The sequence below is a fragment of the Trichophyton verrucosum genome, assembly GCF_000151505.1.
Source record: "Trichophyton verrucosum HKI 0517 chromosome Unknown contig00198_1.f1.exp, whole genome shotgun sequence".
Taxonomy (NCBI): Eukaryota; Fungi; Ascomycota; class Eurotiomycetes; order Onygenales; family Arthrodermataceae; genus Trichophyton; species Trichophyton verrucosum.
Genome location: NW_003315524.1, coordinates 79,136 through 100,493, shown reverse-complemented (window position 1 = coordinate 100,493; position 21,358 = coordinate 79,136). Strand labels below are relative to the sequence as shown.

Below are 21,358 nucleotides of genomic sequence, written 5' to 3'. Positions count from 1 at the left end.
AAAAAAAAAAAAAAAATAAAAAAAAAAAAAAAAAAAAATAACTTACCTGAATCTATCCGGCCGAAGACCAGGCATCCCCTAGTTCCGGAGTTGCGTTGCTGTACCACCCGCGGAGCAGCCAGAGAGTACTCTATTTACCAAGGCCGGCACCTACAGCCTACTCCGAAATCAACATACTCACTGCTGCTTCTGCTGCTACATCTTTATCATACGCCTGAGCCGGCGGGTTCGAAGCCATGGATCTACTCGTGCAGGCCATGTTCATCATCGGCTTTGCCTGGGCTTGTCTAGTCGGATATCTCGTCTTCGGCATGTTTCGACAGCGATATACGCAGGCAAACGTCTCGAGACAGTGCCGCCAGGCCCTCGAATGCGCAAATGCAAAGAATACAACCCCGGATGCAAAGGCCGGGGCGCCGAAGAAGGCCTGAGGACGGCCGCAGGCTGTGTTCTTTTTTCCCTTCAACCATCCGCCCTGCTGCTTCACTATAGTTACCACCACTATGGTAGATGTCTCTGAATCGGTACATCTACGTCAACATCCATAGCCTGTGTCTACATCTGCTCAATGCCAACTGCTCACCGACTCGAGCCTCACCGTCTTCCCTCTTCATGAACCATTGAATCATCCCGATAAATGAGAATATTCTGGAACAGCCGGCTAACCCGTTTTACAAGCGGCAGACAAGGTACATACCACACCCTGGCCCAACCTGTGACAGAACTCGGTGTATCAGGTTTCATGCCAGAAACCCAACGCTCAAGGGGGCTGGAAAGAGAGAGAAGAAGAAAAAAAGCATATCCTTCCATCCCGATCTCCCCGTTCGGCTTCCCTGGACCGACATTAATCACCTTGTTTTTCCTTTTTATTTTTTTTTAACCGTTATTTTTCTCGCCCCTTTTTGCTTTTTTTTTTTTCTTTCCCTCGTCCTTTTCTCTCGCTCTCTCCCCCCCGAACAGCCATCTATCTCCGCCGGCGTGCGTCCCTGGCGCTAGGGCGCGCTGTGCTGTCCTTCTTCATATCCGATGAAGCATGGCCATGATCTCGACCGGTGCTGCTCACCGCTGGACTGATGGGCCCGGCTCTTTCATGCCTGGCAACCCTTATCGCTATTCCCTCCCTCCCTCCTGGCCTGCGATATCTCCATAATTCTTTTAATTTGGGGAAGTCTTCCCGTTGTACCATTATTAGCTTTTCTTCTTGACTCTGGGCGTGCAGCGTATGTTCTGCAAGGTGTTTAGGATGGCAGATATTAGATAGACCTGGGGAAATGATATCTTTGGACCGTTTTTTTCTCTCTCTCTCTCCTGCTCGCTCTTATCAGACCTCAAAAACGGGATGACAAATAACTAATTCGTGAGATAAGTGGCTGTTATCGTTATGCAGCTGCAGATAACGCATCCCAGCCTATCTTATTCGTATCCCTTCCATTACTACGGACAGGTGGAGGATGATTGATGGCTGTGAGAGACGTTTGACGTTTGATGACACGGAGCCATCCTTCGGCTATCGATGATGGAGATGACCAAGGGTCTCTCATAGGAGTATCGATACGACGGGTGATTTCAATTGCTGATGAAACCGGCTGAATCCGACTACCGATGGCCACTTTACACTCCAGAAGACCAACGGTTCAACGGCCAGAGATATACAAGACTATCGAATTCACTACGAGGATCCTCTACTGCACTAGTTATGATACCCCCTCCCGCAGAGAGCCTATTTGCAAAGAAACTCCTTTAAACGTTCATATTCATGTCATTCATAACTATCTAGTTGAGACTTCATGAAACAGGACACATCAACGTCTCCATACATCATCACCTGTGATACCACAAGTATCAAAAACAAACCCACTGCCACTGACGACATGGCCCTGAAACCGCTTTGCCGTTGGAGATCGGTCCATCAAGCAGAACGACAAGTGCTATACAAGTACTCCATACTTGAGCATCATGCTATACATGGATAATCGACCATGTCGTCATTCCAGCCCGCTGCCGAGCTGACGGCTACGGTTCACCCTGTATAGCGGACTTGCGCTTCTCTCCACGTCGGCTTTCGTACATAAGAGCAGCGCCCGCAACGGCATTCAATATAGCGAAACCGGACATAGTCCACCAAGCAACACCGACAATACCCTGCCTCAGTCCCACACCATACGTCCAACCCGTAATCAATGGGCCTACGATTGTGGCAGCAGCCGCAACACTCTGGGCGATACCATTAACGGTGCCAAGGGAAGTTTTATCCGGACTAGCTGCGTTGAGAATCATGCGTGAGGCAGGCGTAACGAAGGAACGAGCAGTCGTCTGAAGGGACAAGGTGATAGCGATGAAAATCCAGAGCAGTGCCCCTGACGCTGGTAAGCGAGGTGATGTAGTTGATGGGACGGTAGCCCAGAACGGGATGGCAAAATACGTCACGGGGAATACCAGAAGAGAATACAGATATAGCCGAAAAAGGCCAAAGATTCTCTTCAAGTAAGGGAAGAAAAGGAGTTGCAGCAACAATCCGATGACACCTCGGATAGCAAGGGCAAAGGCGATGTTGTCCGGCTTAAAGGAAAGTCCTCCGGTGAAAACAAAAGGGGCATGAGGATGGTAGTTGAGCGGCACGGACAGAACACCGTTAGCTGCTGTGGACTGCTGCTGATCGGTACCATTTGGAGATGGGCTCGTTGCTGATGAGACCCCGGCCGGGTCATAACGGGGTGTGGAGAGGAATATTGCAAGTAATGCGGGAAATATACCAACATGCATGATCATGAGCCCATTGGAGAAAAGAGTCATGATCAATCGCCGGGTCCAGATACTGACTGCTGCTGGCCTTGCAAGATCAGCTTTCGATGAATCATCCTCCCTTAGGCCAGTCATCTCGATACGCTCATGGTCTTCGGTAGAGAGCTTTTCATATCCTCCCCAGGACAACCGTCGACCCAAATTCTTCGCCCAGCCCGGAATGACAGACAAGGACCGCTGCCCTTTGCCTGGGTGTGTTTCTTCAAACTGAAAGGCCGTCAATATCGCGCATAAAATTATGGCTATGCCGTTGACCATATTTGGCAAAGCATATGGCCATCTCTCCAACAACCAAGTCAGAGAACTTCCGGGAACGAATGCCTTTGGATATGTTCTAACAGGGTCACTGAGTATTCCACCTAGCAGAGGGCCGACTGTAGATCCAAGATTGAAAGCAGTTGGCATTAGCAATATCGCTCGTGACTCAAACTTTTCTCCGCTGATATCCCTGACAATAGTTCTCATCACAGCAATCTTGTTGTTGGCTAGACCGATCAGAACATGACATGCTACAACCCCCAGTAAACTATTACAGAATGCAAGCCCCAGCCAGGAGATACCAGTCATAAAAAGGCTCATTAGCAGAACCTTCTTGCGGCCTACCCGGGGTGAATCCGCCAGTACCCCCCAGATGGGCGAGAGAAAGAGCTGAGGAACAGCAATTGCAACACTTAGGAGGGAGACCCGGAATGCCAGGCTTGCTGCACTGGGCACAGAACCATCAGGAAGGTTGAACATCCTAAGCTGGAAGAGGATGTAGGTCCCTCGACTGCCCATTGCCGCATTCTCCCAAAACCAGGAGAGCACTATGATAGCCAACTGCCATTTCTTTGGCATTGAGGCCCACGACGCAGTGGCCTCCTCGTCATTTTCTCCTGGCCTATTCGTGGTATTTAACTGTGAAGAGGATGAACCAGGCCTTTTGTAGATAGGGGTCTTTTCGTCGTCGTTTCTCATCTTGAGCTTTGAAACTGCAGCTCGAAATAATTCCCACACCAGCACGAGTCGCACAAGCCTCTACCACCGTCTAGGAAAACGTAGACATCTCTCCGTCATTCTAACCTCCAGGAAGAAAAGAGAAGGAAAAAAAAAAACTCATGTCGTGCGAGAATGTGCCGGATCAGAGCCTGAGGACCCTCACTCCACTGAGAGAAAGTAGTCTAATAATGCTTAACTAGCTGGGACGCCATATAGAGGCGTCTCTCGGCGGTGATCTGCCTCCAGCGAATTCCCATCGAGATCCCGCGCCATTATTGAGTCTAACACGCTTAGGTGGCTCCAAAGGCACACGCCAAATCCTAGTCACCCGTTATATCGAGCTGCAGCCGAAGAATTGGATCCTGATGGTGATATCGACTGGACGGTACGCTGTAAGTGCGTAAGCCTTCACGTCACCCACGTTGTGCCAGAAAATGGAGCGACCTTATGGAGTGAGAGTAACCAAGGGTGTTTAAGAATCAGTCGAGATGGATATCATTCCCGTAGCTATGGATAGCTAACTGTTGGTCTCGTTCAAACGTTTTCAGATAGGCATTTCTGTCATGCTGATGTTGAGATGAGGACGTTCTGAGAGGCTTGTGGCGTCCGCAACTCCTGCTGGGGTGTGAGCTCCTGTGTAACTGCTCGACGTGGACAATACGGAGTAATCAAACATGAATTTCGCTTTGGGTATCCATCTACGGCTCGTCATTTGACAGTCGTGATGCTGGTGTAGAGGTGCTAGACCGGTGGCCGAGTTGCAGTAGTTGAAGTCGTTGGTTGTTGATGCAGGAAGTTGTTTGCTTCTTGACGCTTTGCTGCATGAAAGAAGACCAAAGAGCAAGGACATCAACATAACCACAGACAAGTATTCTATTCTTTGTTCAGTCTATAGATTTATATCATGATACTCGAGACCTCCGGGTCGACTCAAAAATGAACAATAACAATGATACTCCGTATCAAAGCAAGAGAAAAAGTCCTTGCCAAAGCAGAATTAATCAATCAATCCCCTTGGCACATATTCATACATGCATTAAAATAGTTCGAAACAAACACCAGGCGTCCTCATTTTAGTACTTCCTGTCTTCTGGGACTCACATTGAAGTTAAGGTAATATTGCAGATGCTTATATTTATTTAGTGTATGTCTTCTGCAGGGATTTGGCAATAGTCTGGAGCTGAATGTTGCTTGTTCCCTCGTAGATAGCACCGATCTTGCTGTCTCGGAACATCTTCTCAGCAATACCCTCGCGGACGAAGCCCATGCCCCCCATCCATTCGACGGCGAGACCGGAAACGCGGCCGGCGACCTGGGAGGCGTAGAGCTTGGCCATGGCGGCATCCTGGACGAAATCCTGACCGGCCTCCTTCTTGCGAGCAGCGTTGAAGACGAGGGCACGGGCAGCGGCAATTTCAGTGTACGACTGAGCAACCTGGTGCTGCATTCCCTGGAAAGTACCAATGAGCTGGCCAAACTGCTTGCGGTCGTTCCAGATGTAACTATTATCACAATTAGTACTGAATGTGGTAAGTTCAGGAGAAAAAAAATACCCAGCAGCATTCTCCCAGGCACCGAGGGCCAAACCGGTCATCTGGGCAGCAATACCGATACGGCCTTCGTTCAACAAGCTGATGGCATACTTGTATCCTTGGCCCTCCTCGCCCAGGAGGTTCTCCTTTGGGACTTCCACATCGTCGAAGTTGAGAACGCAGGTGCTGCTAGCACGGATACCAAGCTTCTTCTCCTTCTTGGCAATGCTGAATCCTGGCATGTCCTTCTCAACGACGAAGGCAGTGATACCCTTGTATCCCTTGCTGGGGTCTAGGTTGGCAAAGACAATGAAAAACCCGGCCTCCATGGAGTTGGTGATCCACATCTTGCTGCCATTAAGCTTGTATCCGGAGGAAGTCTTCTCGGCTTTGGTCTGGAGGGCAAAAGCGTCGGATCCGGACACGGGCTCGGACAAGCAGAACGATCCCACGGTGTCGGTGGCCAGTCTAGGAAGCCATCTCTTCTTGATAGCGGCGCTACCGTACTTCAGCACAGCGGTGTTGACCAAGGTGTTGTGCACGTCGACCATGACACTGACGCTGGGGTCGACACGAGCGAGTTCCTCGATGCCAATGATTGCCGAGGTGAAGTTCATGCCGGCACCACCGTACTCCTCTGGGATCTCAATGCCCATCAACCCTTGCTCGAACAGCTGCTCGACAACAGCAGGATCCATGGTCTCAGCCTCGTCCATATCTCTGACCTTGGGACCGATCTCTTCCACGGCAAACTTGGAGACAGACTCTGCCATCATCGACTCGGTTTCAGAGAGGTAGGTGATGGGAGTGGGGGTGAGGTCGGCATCACGGCGGAGGGGAGTAGCAGAGAACGCCCGGGAGCTGCACCCAGGCCAGTCAAGTCAGCATAACATGTACCGGAGCTGTGAAATAACCACCAGCATTGGCTTCCAAGGGAATATGTGCTTCGACGTACCATTGTGCGGCCCTGGAGACCGTAGCTCTGTTTGCCGTGGATAGGAGAGGCGCATATACCCTCCTGGACAAGGGTCGCAGTGCACGGGTTATGGATGCCATGTTGGAGCGATAGTGACTATACGGGGTATAACGACGCAGAACAGGCACCTGGCAAGCACTTCAACGGCAAAGAAATCAACCAAACGTTCGGCCTGGAGAAGAAGAATCAGAATCGAAAAGCGGACTTGAAAGACCGAAAGTTGAAGGCAGAGAGAAGCGCCACGTGATTTTCCATTTAACCTCGGCTAGACACGGATACAGAGTTGGCACGTGATATAGTCCAAGCTCTAGATGACTAATAACATCTATCACGTGGTAAAGCTTAAATTAGCGATGGCTAAAGATAGAAACCTCGAACCTGACCTTGAGATCTGATAACAAGTCGATGTGTGAAGGCAACTAAACTCCTACAGGAGTCTGGTACCTGAACTCACGGTGCAATAAGTTAGCCAAGATGAAGCTAAATTGCACCTATAAACCCAAATTTCCTCCCTTAACTAAAGTGGTGCTCTCCAGTGTCCTGTTTGTTTCTCACACGGCTCTAGGGTCTACCACTGTGTGCTGTGTTTCCCGTGAAAACAATACACAGCTGGATGAGATTTGAAGTGCCTGGCTTTGACCTTCGAATACCCATAACAAATACCGCCCATATCCGATTGCGGGATCCAATCTTTAAGTTAGCGTTTGTCCTCTCACGCGGATCCCAGCTATCTTCTCCTCGACTTACCTCGCTTTGTTATCTGTGGCAATGAATCAATCCCATAGCCATACTGGCTCTCATAAATCAACGCGTCATCCATATCACTGCGTGGTGAAGATCTAGTTTTCCCTCTTTTCTGGGATTGGGTTTCATACACAAAATAAGCTTGAAACCCGGATGGATGCAACCTGAGCAGTGTTCATCGATAACCTGATGAAAGCACGCTTCCTTGATGATACCGCAGCATTCAGCCATTGGCGCTCTATTGGGAAATAGTATGGGCTCGAGACTTGAATTTGCCGTCCACGCGTATCTCTGACGGACAATCTTGCTATCATATACTGCACTATTCATGTTTCACCTTAGGGAAATGTATTGACTTTCCAGCCAGGCCATCTCTACCTGGAATGTACGGTTGGGAATCCAGCCCTTGGATGAAAAGAACCATAAAAGTCGCGTCAACCAGCAAACTATGATCCTCGTTCCTCGCTTTAAGGTAAGGTGTGTTTACATATATTTGAGGTCTGGTAAGATCTGTGTAACCTAGAATATATTCAACGCTAACCTAAATTATCGTACGCTGAACCATGGATGAGTCGAAAGCTACCCAGAGTTACAATACTGTTACTCTGGTCACTGTCAAGATAAGACTTGAAAATACTCTCACGCGTCCTTGCTGGTGACTCGTCTTTCCGCGTTTTCAATGAAGTGATTCCTGATTAACCAAAGGTAAAATTCACCACATCCACCTGCGGCCTCCAGTGTTGCAATAAGGGCTTCTATGCTACCGAACAGGCCTTCGACACCAACAATATCGAGGATATGAAACCAGTCCGACGGTGGGAGGGTGCACAAGCCGTTGTCGATATAACAGGAGGGATGTGTTCCGAAGGCGTACTTCCGGATCGCGTCGCAGGTGGCTTGTTTTTGTCCAGTCGCGTATGGTACGAGCTTGCTCTGCAGGCAGTACATGGTATTGCTTAGCCAGGCTTGCCCTTTGTCAGAGAACTTCTGCTGCTCCGATTGAAATTTGCGGCAGTAATGGTCGCCATAGGCAGTAGCGTAGCCTTTGGGTCCACATGGTACCGCGGTCTCGAGACAGGATAGGTAGAAGGAGCAGTTATCTCTCTCTGGGACGGAGCAGGAGGCTAGGCCACGAATACCATGCTGAACGGACGGAGTCTTGCTGTCACCCTGGAATACTATTAGTTACTGCTATCGTGGAGTGGAATTCAAGGCGAGCCGAACTTTGTGGTAGAGCTCATCTGCTTGGACAAAAGCCTCTGGCAGAAGTCCCAGACTGAATACAAGGAGATGCAGCCGCATTATTGTTGATATCGTCGGAATGTAATAACGGTTGTTGTTCAGTCGGACTTCTCTTCGCCTGTCCTTTTCACAAACTTATCGTAAAAATAGACATGTCGATGGATGGACAGCCATTTTGCCCCCGAGAGGCGGGAGGAATATATTTTGTCTTGCGGAGGATTGCTAGCAACCCGTATATGCATACCAGCCGTCTCACAGCCTTGGTCCCGAGGCCTGACTCGCTGTCCCCTGCTGGTGCTGCCCCCTGCAAGGTCAGGCTTCAGGCTATCTCCGTCACCCGAGCATCGTCCGCCTCGAGCTTCTCCTTTCTTCGTCTTCCTTCACTCTCTTCTCGCAACTGTTTACTTCGACGGAGTACATCGACATCAAACACAGATTAAACTCCGTCTTTATCTTATCAGTTCGTGCCTGCCAAATCATGACTTATATAATCATATGAGGCTGTGCAGTGATGACATCATCACTTGTCACGGGGCGCGGGGAGGCCGCATTTGTGGCGGTGCATCTTTCGCACGTCGTTTCTTCTACTTAAGCGCTGAAGCCGCAAGGCAGTCACATCGACTATCCAAGTCACATCTCACGCTTCGACTACGCCAGGATTGAAAGCCAGCGTGGTTCTGCTGCCTGTCTTTGCTGTTAGGAAAATAAACGCTGCTCCTGCTGTGAGGATCTCTGACCCAACGCCCCGCGATTGTGATCTAACACATACGCAAACAAATCAGGCCACAAGTTCTCCCAAGTCCCACTAACTATCCAAAGTCGATACATCTTCAAGACCAGCCGGGATAGAACAGTGAGCCATTCGCCATGGCTGGGGGATCAAGCGACCCTCGACTCTTCTTCAGTCTCGATAACGTGCGGGCATTCCATGTCCAGGATGGCGAGGAGACGGAACTCACCCCCTCAGGGCCTCAGACGCTCTCCCTCCTCATGGTACCTACGACCATCCCCGTTGTAGACCCTGCCAACCCGCAAGCTGCGTCAGGAAACACAGAGGAAGACTTCTACCTCCATCTTCACCTGCCGCCAGAGCTCGAGCTGCCACTGCCCGCCACCACTCAGGTTTACCACCAGCCACCAGACAGCTACCTGATCCCCAGATGGGATCTAGGACCTGAGGCGGGTGCGTTTACCCGCATTCAGTTCCCCAAGATCGGAAGCGGGTCTGGAATGGTATCACAGGAGGACGTCGACACATTTGAGACCATTCTTGCGCAGTGTACTGCTTTTCTTGAGCGGTCTCCACCCCCAAAACACCAGGGCAAGCAGCCGCAAAAGCAACAACAAGGAGGATATAACCCTGCAACATATGCACCTGGAGAGGGCTATGCAGGGACTGGCGATGAGAAGAACGGCCAGATTGTTCTAGTTGATGAGGAGAACGGGAGTGTTGTGGGAGAACTCACCGAGGGATTCAGTGTCGTGCAGTCGACAGACGTCAAGCCTGGGTCAAAAGGTATGCCAGCTCTCCAATTCTTTCTTTTTCTTTGCATCTGCCGTTCAATAATGTATCTTCCTCTTTATTTTATTTTGTTTTTGTTTTTCTATATTTATTTTGGCATCTCGTATTATTCCTCGTTGATTATTCCTCGTGGACGTCAAGCTAATCTTCATTAGACCCTGTTCAGATCCAACTACCCGAGACAGGCAACCAGATCACGGTCAGCAATGCACCGCCAGAGTACCTGCGTATGGCAAGCCACCCTGCATATGCAAAGTCATCGCTTGTTCAAGGTTCAGCCATGGCTTCCCGTCTTCTGGTGACTACCACCGAAGCACTGGCTAGCCTGGTAAACACTGGAGCAGACAGCTTCACCCGGAGTACCAAGCCCGCTGCCAAACCCATGACGTTCTCGCCATCCGCACAGGCACACATTCGCAAGATCAACACCTTCTCGCAGTCTGCTGCTGGCCTATCAGCCAAAACCGTGGGACAGCTAGGTAAATATGCACAGAACCTGGGCGCGGCATTGACTCGTCGGGGCGAGCGTGATCCGTATAACAGAGGATACGACATCAACGGCAAGCCGATACCAGACTACAAGCCTGGTATCCTCAACAAGTCAATGATTGCGATTTCCACCCTGGGTGACGGTCTCGATCACAGTGCTCGACATCTCCTGTCAACCGGTTCTCAGGCTGCGTCCAAAGTCATGGGCCACCGATACGGCGAAGAGGCGCGGGCAGTGACGACAGATATCACTGGCGGCGTCAAGAACGTCGGGTTAGTCTATATTGACGCGATGGGCGTTTCAAGACGGGCAATCCTCAAGTCGGTGGCCAAGGGGATGGTTGTCGGTCGTATGAAGGATGGACAGCAGCTTGTCGTTGGTGGAGGCGACGGCGGGCAGATCGGATCTAGCGTGCTCTCTCCACCATCTGGCAAGCCGGAGTCAGGTCTTTCGGCTCAATTTGGAGCATCTTCATCGTCATCATCTTCGGGGCCGATGTATCGAGCACAGTCGCCTGCGCCGCCACCAGCGTATGGCGCCCAGGGGGGGAAATCGCTGGGGGGCACTCCGATGAACGACAGTCACAAATACCAGTAGTTCGGGGGATAAACAAAACACCCCCTTTCTTCACATTCGCTTTCTTCCCTCTACCTTTTTTTTTTTTTTTTTTAAATTGGATTTCAATCTTGAAAAGTGGGTTATGTTAGACCTTGGAGGACGATTTCCTTTTTTCTATGGCAAGATGTTTTCTTCTTCTCTTGTCCTTTTTTTTTAATATGGTTCTTTTTTTCGCCCCTTGGTTTTTTTTCCTGGTTTGGCTGGTTCCCTCGAACGAACGAACGAGGTTCAGGACATTAATTTGGATGATAGCAAAAAAATGGGCCGGGAAGGAAATATGACAGGAAAAATAGTAGCCAGATAGGTCTGTCAGGCAGCTTAGCAGTCAAAAAAGATGATAGTTCAACTGCCATTCCCGGCGAGAAAGAAAGCTCTCATGTTCGGCCGCTTGACTCGAAACCGCCAGCCCTCAGTATCAAGGAGCCAGAGGGAAGAAAGAAAGAGAGAGAGGGAAATAGATGCGATTGTTTTTGTCCCTGCAGCCCAATGTGTTTTCCCATATGCACCACGCGCAAGCGAAATAACGCCTCGTAGATCGCTTCTGGTGGCTTATCCGTCCCCTGGGTCCGCCGGTACATTGCGGTATTACGAGCCTCGTTTCAAGTCCCGGAGCAAAGCAACACTCGCAGCGAGGTAAGATTAGCGCGGACAATCGACTGGAGACGGAACATCGTCATCTTGTCATCTCCATAATTTATTTATTATTATCTCATCACCTCATCTAGCAGTCACATCGGAGCTTTCGATGGTGTTTGAAGTCGGCGGCGCCGTCCTGGCTTGATTTGATATTGATGGATGTCTTAGGCTCTGCCGGGGATAATTTTACCGCCAGACCCTGCCAGCGCAGCCCAACCGGCAGCAACAGCGAGAGGCAGAGAGACGGCAAGGGCAGCCATAAATGCTCCGTATAAGTACCCGTAGTAAAAGTCAGGCGGATTTTAGGGGGGTGGTGGATGGAGAGAGGGGGCTGGACGATGTATCATCCACGTATCCAGGACGGTGCAACAGCGCCAACCAGGCCAGCGCGCGCCTCCCCATAACGTGTGGATGGTGTGTTAATAATGGGATGCATCGCGAGTCGGTTGCACTGGTAAAATATAGTAATCACTTCGCGCCCATACAGAGTACCGCAGACGAAATTAACGTTGGGATGTCACACCGTAGGCCGGGCCAGCAAGGAGGTCCAGTAACCAGCAACCGTCAACCAGCAACCAGAAGTACGGAGTAGTAGCCATAAACCGTATACTCTGTACCTGCAACAGCAGCAGCAGCAGCAGCAGCCAGCTCAACAATCCCGGCCAGAGCATTGAAAAAGCAAAGCAGCCAGCAGCCTTTCGTCTCTGGCAAGCCTCCCGCAGGCTGGAGAATGAATGGCCCTGGTTCAAAACAGCGCCAAGTGCCAGGTCACTCCATCTTATGCTTGCGCTAGACACGAAACCGCGAGCTAAACCAGCGAAGCATCGCAGGGCCTTTTTACTCCTGTTGTGTCTGTCTGTTCCTCCTCCAGTCCCCGTCCGCTCATCCATCATCTCCAAAACTCCCCAAGGAGACGACGAGGTGCGTGTGTGCGTGTGCGTGTGCCTGTGAGAGAGCCCGAGAGTATATGTCTCTGTCCCGGTAGACGCTCTCCTTATCCCCTTCTTCTTCTCCTTCTCTATTTTCCTCTTTGCGCTGGTTGGCCCATCATTCACCGCTCGGCCGCTCTTCCCAGCCTCCCTCTGTCTCGCAACCCGTTCTGTCTCTTCCACCCTCCCCCCCTGGACAGGACCCAACCAACACCATCGAAAGGTGTGCCAGACGTTCGCCCTGTCCCCGATTCCGACTTGAGTCTCCTGAGGAAGAAGCCCCTCTTGATGCTTCCCTCCCGTCCTGAACTCGTCGCCAATCGTTCGTCTGCCCCGTCAATAAGACCAGGCCGCCCGGACGGCTTCTCCACGGTCCGTTTCGTTCGCATTGAATTTTCATAGCTTGTAACTAGCTGGCTGGCTTCTCGTCGTTCCTACCGCCGGTTCAAGCATGCTGCCTTGGTCAAGCTGAGAGAGAAACCCGTTCGACCAGTTCAGCCAGCGCAGAGAGAGACCAACCCGTCCCTCCTCCCCCTGCAACCCGACCAAGGCGAGACGAGACCGCCCATAAAACCGTGCCTGTGACCGCCGCGGTGAAGTCGCTGGCTTCGACCCATCCTCTCGTTACCGGTAGTATAAGAATATATACCCTCGCTGCACGCGGCAACGCTGCCTGTCTGTCTGCGTGTCTGCTTCAATTGGGGTTGACTATTCCCGTCCAACTGCAAGCTGTGGGTGCCTGATCTATTCTTCCGCTTCGTCTTTTCTCCTGTTTCCTCTTGTCTTTTCTTTTCTTCGCGCTCGACCTGGCTGTCGACTATAAAACACGCCGTGCAGTCCAGTTCAGCCTGGATGGAATAGGCTGGCAGGGCCCCCCTTTGCGACGTGATAGCAGTCGAATTGACGCGCTCCGGGTAGCAGAGAGCCGCAGACTTCAGTTAGACACTGGTCCTGAGAAGCATCTTGCTGTAAGTATTGCTTTTGTCTTTTATCTTTTGTATCCTGTCCTGCTGCTTTGCTGTGCTGTGTGTGTGTGTGTTGCTGTGCTAGCGCGTTGGAGGTGAGGTTGGGCTGGCCCAAAAAGGAAACGCCCTGATATCTTCTTCTTCTTCACAACTTCAACTTCACAACATCACATCCTCAGCTTCACCCGCGCAGCACCTCTGGCTTTGTTGTTTACCTAGACAAGACGCGTTGTTCCGGCCAATTCTTATGGCTTAGAGTGTTAACAAGACCTTCTAGAGCTTTGCTGTTTTAGATTCCCTTCTGGTAACGCCTACGACATCATCCTTAACGCGCTGCAGCGTTGCTACCAGCCTGACCACCCTCTATACCTCCAACCCCCCCAAGCAGCCTCTCCCCAAGGGAAAGGCATGTCTTCTTCACTGCAGGCTAGCCCGCAGTTGAATCCTCCGCAGCTTGGAAGCCAGTACATGCATCCCCCCACGTCGAACGGCCAGCAGTATCATCCTCCCGGATCCCCTCTGTCACCAGTACAATACCCCCATGGAGGAGACCATTCGGGCTACAATGAGAGCTCGCCAGCCTCGCAGCGTCTGCATCCGTCTGCTGCGTCACCGGGAATGAGTGGCAGCCAGGATTACGCATCGCCGGTCACTCCACCAGGTAAGCCTGGCTCCACCAGTCCGCGAGCCCGGCCAGGGACCGCCGATAATAGCTATGGGAGCCCTCCTATTCCTCCACCGCGCTCCTCGTCCAACAACAAGGCCCATGCTAGTCCGCAGGATGTCTCGTCCAGACAAGGTAAACGTCGTGAGAACGGCAGGAGCCATGGCGATAGCCAGCAGAGAGCCAAGGATGATATGAGCCCTCCAAGCAGCAAGCCCCGTCGTAAGACCCCCCATTCACCAGAGGGCCCCCAGAGAGCTGCGAGTACTCGGGAGCCGAGGGACTACTCCAACGTCGGTGCGCTCGAGAGCCGATCTGAAGCTGCTATGGGCCCCAGCTCTGTTCCAACTGGGCCTGTGCATGAACCAAGTGTCGTGCTGGACCGTATGGTCGTGACAAACCCAGACATTGATATTGCGCGAGCACAACAACGCCAGGAAAATGTACATATTGATACCAGACATGCTACTAATGCGTCCGGATATCCTGACGAAGCAGACCTCCATGAAGATGAGGATGAGGGAGCGAACATCCCCAAGAGCAGACATGATGGCTCCAGCGGAAAGCGAAAGGAAACCTCCTTTGGCGACTACATTCTCGGCCAGACCCTCGGAGAAGGTGAATTCGGCAAAGTGCGACTTGGCTGGAAACGAGACGGAAGCGTACAGGTTGCCATCAAACTGATCCGCCGTGAAACCCTGGGTTCCAATCCTGGCCGGCTGCCCAAGATCAACCGTGAAATATCCGTTCTCAAGAAGCTCTCCCACCCAAACATTGTCCGCATCCATGAAATCGTTCACACAGACCGCCACATTGGCATCATCCTCGAGTACGCCTCGGGTGGTGAACTCTTCGACTACATTCTTAACCATCGCTACCTAAAGGACAATGCCGCTCGTCGCCTGTTCGCACAGCTAGTCTCCGGAGTTGGCTACCTCCACAAAATGGGCATCGTCCACCGTGATCTCAAACTAGAGAATTTGCTTTTAGACCGAAACCGCAACATTATCATTACAGATTTTGGGTTTGCGAATACATTTAACCCAAGTGACGAACTGAGTGAGGAGATTGAATACAATCTCACCAACCGAGACTTTGTTAAGCAGATGCGCCTGGACCGCACTGATGCCAACGGACTCAGACGAGGAGATCTCATGCAGACCAGCTGTGGCAGTCCCTGTTACGCTGCTCCCGAGCTTGTCGTTAGTGACTCGCTCTACACAGGCCGAAAAGTGGATGTCTGGAGCTGTGGTGTCATTCTCTACGCCATGCTAGCCGGGTATCTCCCCTTCGATGATGACCCAGCAAACCCAGACGGAGATAATATCAATCTTCTGTACAAGTACATCGTGACAACTCCTCTCACATTCCCTGAATATGTCACTCCGCACGCCCGTGACCTCCTACGCCGCATATTGGTGCCCGACCCTCGAAAGCGTGCCGATCTCTTTGAAGTCGCCCGTCACAGCTGGCTCGCTGAATATGCCACGGTTGTCTCTCATATCACTAGCAACACTACGGATGTAGCAGACATTGCAAACACAACCGTTCCCTCAGGTATGCTTATTTTTCAGTTTTCCCCTTTCACCATTGGTTTGGTCGCTGACTGCAATCATGTAGAAGAAGAAAAGAGAGACACACCGCTTCTCGAGCGCAGTGCATCTGTCCGGGAACCACCAAAGCCTCATCATGGACAGAACAATACCGCCGTCCTTGGTGGGCTTACCCAGCAGCCAGGGCAGGTGTCACAGACGCCAGAAGAGAAACCTAAACGCACTCGAGATGCCAAACGTAGAACTGTCCAGGTTGAATACGTTGCTCCTCAGTCGTCAACCGCTCGAGGTGGCTCCACTTCTGATCAGCAAAGCTCTCCTGGCCAAGCATCCTCTGTTGCTCCAGTTTCAGCTCCAACTGCGGCTCCCGCAGCCACTCGCACATCTGCTGCGTCAACCGGCGCCATCAAAGGCGAGCCTCAGCTCGACAAGCCGCTTCCCAAACCTGTTATTGATCGTAACCGTGAGAGAATGGGCTATACCAACAATTATGCAGACCGCAATCAAGGTATGACGAGGCCAAAATCAAGAGACGTTGCACGGTCTGTATCAGAATTAACTGGTGCTTTCTCTGGGACTCAAGGTTCCCAAATCCCTACAGGAAGACCCCAGACTGGAGGCTCCATGGCTTCGGCTGGCCGAATGGATTCTCGGCTGCCATCCCGAGGGTCTTACAGTCAACCTGTTGCACCCGCCGTTGCTGCTACCAACGTACAAGGAAAGCTCGCACAGCCAAAGAACGGCAAGGCATACAACATTTCAGCCCCTATGCCTGCATCGCATGGACAGATTTCTGCATCTGTGGGTCATCCAACTACCATTTCTGGTGCCCCAACTGGGCCAGCTCAGCAGACATCAAAGAGCCACAAGCGATCCAGCACTGTTACTAGCATCAGTGAGAAACTTTTTGGAAGACCGGCATCCTCTATCTTCGGTGGTAAATCTTCTACCCCCGGTTCTCCTCGTCTGAAACAAGGCAAGCGTTATCCTCCTACCAGCATGAAGGATCCTTACGTAATGATGGACGAACCACGCGCATCCATCGATTCCAGACGTTCCATCTCGCATGCCTTTAGGAGACAGAGTGACGCTCATAACGTCTCTCGTCCCCGCCGATTCTCCCTGCTCCCCACGTTTTCAAAATTCTCCTCAAGCAAAGAGCACCAAGCTGTCGAAGAGCCTGGTCCCACTCATGTTGATGATTACATGTATTCCCAGCAAGCGGAACAGCAACCACAGCAACAGCCCCAACGAGAGCGGCGTCTATCCACCGCTCCTGCAGCTGTGCCTGCAACCCTGGCACCGACCAACGATCAAGATAGCGACCTGTACAAAGATCGCGTTTCAGTCTCTAGAGACCATCAGATTGATGCGCTGAACTTGTCTGCTCAGATTGACCGTCAGTTTGCTAATCTACACAGTAGCCAAGAGGGCCAGATCAACAATACCTTTGAGCCCACTTATCCACAATCCCATCCGCGTGATGATCAAATGTTCGGCATTGCAAGCTCAAGCTCTCAGCCACTCCAGCAGCAAGGGTACCCCGATGCTCATTCTCAAGGCTTTGACCAGGACCACCAGCCACCGCAACAATATGATCATCAGTTTGACAATGGTTCTCGCCCATCAATGCAAGCAGGCCGACAACCAAGAAACAATGTTCTCCAGAAAGGCCACCGCAAGTTTGCCGATGCTTATGAGTTCGAGCAGGCTCCTTCGCATACCTCCGGAAGCTCAGGCGCTGCGAGAAAGGTGATGGATTTCTTCAGACGACGTGGAAAAGCCAGAGCTGGTGAAGACCGGTAGCTCGCCCGCTCATATTTCTATCAAACCGAAAAAAGCAAAAAAGGGTCAATACACATACAGTTGATAAATTGAACAAATAGCCGGAAACATGCACCTCAGCTCAGATCCAACCAGACCAACACAATGAGATATCCATGCCTGTCTCATTTTTTATTCTCAGAATTGTTCGCAACACTACAAGCGCGCATGGCTTTTATTGACACCCCTTTAATTTTAGTTTGTCTTGGTTTGCGTTCCCGCTTCTACTTTTGATACCCCTGTGCGCCTGCAATTGGCCGTTTTATCATTTACTACCTGCATTTGATGCACCAATTGTCTGTCTCCGCTCAATATAAAGAAAAAGGGTGATACTTTCGATATTTTCCACCTCATCAAACCGGACCTCCATACATTGGAGTTGGAACCAGGCCGTCGACCATTCGATTTTAATATCAAGAGGGTCAGCTTAAGAGAGAGAGAAAAGGTTAGAAAAAAAGGAGGGTGATCGAAGAATCAGAAGGACGTTGAGTTTGAGCAGTACAGTCCGGCTAAATGATGAAGTCGGAGGAGTAAGGGGCTGATTGATATCCCTTTATTCTTTTCCATTTTTCCTTTGTTATCTTTTTCCTTTTTTTTACTCTTTTCATTTCATTTTCTTCTCCCAGTGTTCCATTTTGTTCATTGATTGGTCATTGTACAACAGATGGGATCTTTTTTTCGTGTTTCCCCCTTTTTTCCTTGTCTCTGTTGGGGTTTGGGTTTCATTTATAGTTCTTTCTGAGATTTTTTTCTATTCAATATGTCTGTGTCTTTTTCTGTCTGGCTATCACCTTTATTGAGCTTTCTATCCTCCCTTGCCAGATTCTGCATGTTACCCTCTTCTAGCCTCCCGTACCATACCCACAAGCCTCTTGCTTTGCAACTACATATTTCCACCCTTACCCCTTGATCATTCCCCGATTCCATACGCGCACCCCCTTTGCCTTTCTCGTACCAAAGCAATATGGATGCAAACAAATGACGGAACAAAAATAGGGCTGTACACGAAACCGAGACCATGGAGGAGGAAAAGAATAAGTGAGAACAGAAGACCCTTTTTATGTCTCATAATTTCCTTTTACCTTGTCTATTTGTTTAATTTTAATGCTTTGTTTCCCCCCCAGGCAGCCAGCCTCTTTATCCTCTTCGTTTCTTGTTGTCTATAAATCCATAGCTGCGTTTTAGTACTTAGTTAGGCCTCCCTTTTCTTCCTCTCTTCTTCCCCCCCTTCAGCCAGCTGGATCAGAATCCGCTTGCCTTGTTCTTTACACGTCCTTTTACATATCTGCCGGCCTGCTTACCTTTCAGCATACCACTCTGTTCATCTACTTCTGCACAGTTGCCGGTTGTTAACAACGCAAGCCCTGAGTTGGCAAATGATTTAGCCATTGAAATTTTTAATATTAATGAGGCATGCATTGTCACCTTGTCCAACATCATCACATAGGCCAATTGTTGATGCCATCTTTCTACCATACGACCCTGCGTTTCTTTGCAATATATATGTAGACGTAGGCCTGGTATTGCGCTCTTGATTATGACACACCCAGAGTATATGGATATTGAGAGAAGGTCAGGTTTCAGTATTTCCCATATAGTCTAGCTATTCAATCTGAGATTTCCAAGCAGCTGTCTTGTCTTCCTAACCGGTCTCGACTGTAGTGTTTTTCTGATAAAAGAGTCCGCTTCATCCTTCACATGTTTTAATAAATATCTAATGGAGGGGCTCCAGGACTTCAGCTAGTTATGGGCAAGCTGAATATCCCGCTTTTCTGTAACCAAACTCCAAGGTTATAGTTATATTTATCTGGGCAAGCTGGCACTCTGCACACAGCTATGTAGGTAAACCAGCGCAAGCAAAAGTTGTATGGCCCGTTGCCAGATAGATTCTTACAACCCGATGGCTGGGGGAAGGTAAAGAAGGTCTCCAATTCGTATGTAGGTCTCTGTACAAGGCGGCAAGGCATACCGGCCCGAGAAATAGTCAATTTATATAGAGCAGGCCAGAGAGCAAGGTAACTAGCCTAAGACGAGTTACTCCTATATATCTCATTGCATGCAGTAAACTCATCTCTCTATATCCCGCTCCTGGACTCCCTATTGGTCTCATTCTCTAGGTTTGGTACCGGGTGAGGTTCAATTTACCCCAGAGCTTGAGCCGTCGAGGAGGTTAAGAAGATCTGGCCCCAAACCCGCCAACGGCTTGGTACCTGGAACCGAAGATGGCCCAATATTGACGGGATGATACTCTCCGTTCAAGAACCTGTCATATAGTTAGCTAACTAGGTTAGTTGCACACTGAGTGTCAACTACGAGTGACCTCGTACCTGCTGGGTCGAAATGGTGCTCACCGGAGCAGGGCCGCGCTGTATGGCGCTCGTCATCCATCCCAAAAGAAACGCCGTATACGAGAAGGAAGAGCAGGAGGAGGAGCCGGTTGGTCCAAGTATAGACCAGTGTCTCTCCTATGTTACTACTTTGCATTCGTCAACTCCGTACAGCCGTCTAGGTTGACGGGATGGTTAGTAGCCCCTTTTCCCGTTAACTTCCCAAATTAACCCGACTGTCTATGGATTACGTCAAGACTGATACCTATCATGATACATTCGAGCCAGATGCCCTTTTCAATATCCAGAACTCTGCAAGGCTGCTGCAGGCGTTTCATGACGGAGCAAGAGTCTCCGTACAAAAGTAAGCACTTCACTAGCGATCAAGTTGGCATCTGAGGGAAAAGAAAAGAAAGCCAAAGAAGCAAGCAAGAAAAAGCAAAGGCAAGGGAGCTTTCTTCGGAGTAGGAGGACCGGACCGGCCCATCACATGAGAACACAGAAGAGACGAAGAAGGACGTTCGTTCCTGGACTAACATGTGAGTGCAGGGAGTTGATCTGGCTGGGGACCCTGAAGGCGATACACACGCAAGGGATAGGTAGATAGCTACGGAGTACAGGGTGGTGTATGTAAGGATAGACCAGATAGAGGCGCCTCTGGAGATACAGAAGGATGAGATATGCTTTGTGTGTAGGACAAGATAAGATATGTGTATGCTATGCTATGCACGCCCGTCCGTGTGTGCGAGCTCAGGGGCAAATGGCGGTGCCAAAATCGACCACGGTGGAGAGCCCTATATTATCCATTCCTTCGTACGGGGTATGAAGTGCTTCTTAACGACTTCTACCTGTTCATTCCTGGGATATCCGGACCTCTCCTTTTTGCCATCTGTACTCCATAGATGTCCCGCTGTTGGGTAAACAGAGAGGCAGAGGCAGGGGAAAAAGAAAAGAGAAAGAGACCTGAACCGTTTCTTTTTCTCGGGCTTCTCATCCTATGGAGGGGCAGATGCAGTATACGAGATAAAGCGATTCCCCGGATGCTGGAGTCCAGTAGATGGGCGGTAGAAGAAAGAAGAATTATTAAAGTTGATACTAAGACAGGTTCATATTCATGTTTAATGGAAGAATAGATGTTTGACATTCATTGCTTTTCCTATCTGTGGGCAACACAGAAGAGCCCAAAAAGAAGAAAGCAGAGGGAAAAAGAAAGAAAAAAGCGAGGTATAATAATAATGCATGTGTTTGGTTGAAAGAGAAAAACAATCAGTAGTCGCTCTTTTTTTTTTTTTGTTCCCCCCCCATAAACTAAACATCACATTGGCACCGGGGGTCTGCCTCGGCAGTTCACGAGCTTGTTGAGACCCGTAGTTGTGGGAGGAATCGTAATATAAGGAGTAATAGTAGTCGTTCAATCGTTATTATTGTTGACGCCGGCGCGGGATAAGTAGAAGTAATCGATTTTATCCAACCCCTGGCTCAACTGGGTTCCGCTAAAATAGACCAAGTTTTGAAAAGACAAAAGAACAAATAGAAGGCTCTCGGGGTTGGCTGAT

At 50.2% G+C, this 21,358-nt stretch overlaps 4 protein-coding genes across 4 annotated transcripts; 2 read left to right on the top strand and 2 right to left on the bottom strand.

The window, feature by feature from the left end:
- Window positions 1–2,013: 2,013 nt before the first annotated feature.
- Window positions 2,014–3,759, bottom strand: TRV_02138 (uncharacterized protein; the record flags this gene model as incomplete). The annotated part of the gene is made up of 1 exon (XM_003023705.1): window positions 2,014–3,759. One exon carries the CDS (start codon window positions 3,757–3,759, stop codon window positions 2,014–2,016), a length of 1,746 nt encoding a protein of 581 aa, XP_003023751.1.
- Window positions 3,760–4,915: 1,156 nt separating this feature from the next.
- Window positions 4,916–6,235, bottom strand: TRV_02137 (uncharacterized protein; the record flags this gene model as incomplete). The annotated part of the gene is made up of 2 exons (XM_003023704.1): window positions 4,916–6,173; window positions 6,210–6,235. 2 exons carry the CDS (start codon window positions 6,233–6,235, stop codon window positions 4,916–4,918), a joined length of 1,284 nt encoding a protein of 427 aa, XP_003023750.1.
- Window positions 6,236–9,141: 2,906 nt separating this feature from the next.
- On the top strand, window positions 9,142–10,883 carry TRV_02136 (uncharacterized protein; the record flags this gene model as incomplete). Its single annotated transcript, XM_003023703.1, has 2 exons — window positions 9,142–9,790; window positions 9,952–10,883. The coding sequence occupies 2 exons, from the start codon at window positions 9,142–9,144 to the stop codon at window positions 10,881–10,883; spliced, it is 1,581 nt and encodes a 526-aa protein (XP_003023749.1).
- Window positions 10,884–13,842: 2,959 nt separating this feature from the next.
- On the top strand, window positions 13,843–17,457 carry TRV_02135 (serine/threonine protein kinase (Kin4), putative; the record flags this gene model as incomplete). The annotated part of the gene is made up of 1 exon (XM_003023702.1): window positions 13,843–17,457. One exon carries the CDS (start codon window positions 13,843–13,845, stop codon window positions 17,455–17,457), a length of 3,615 nt encoding a protein of 1,204 aa, XP_003023748.1.
- Between the last annotated feature and the right edge of the window lie 3,901 nt (window positions 17,458–21,358).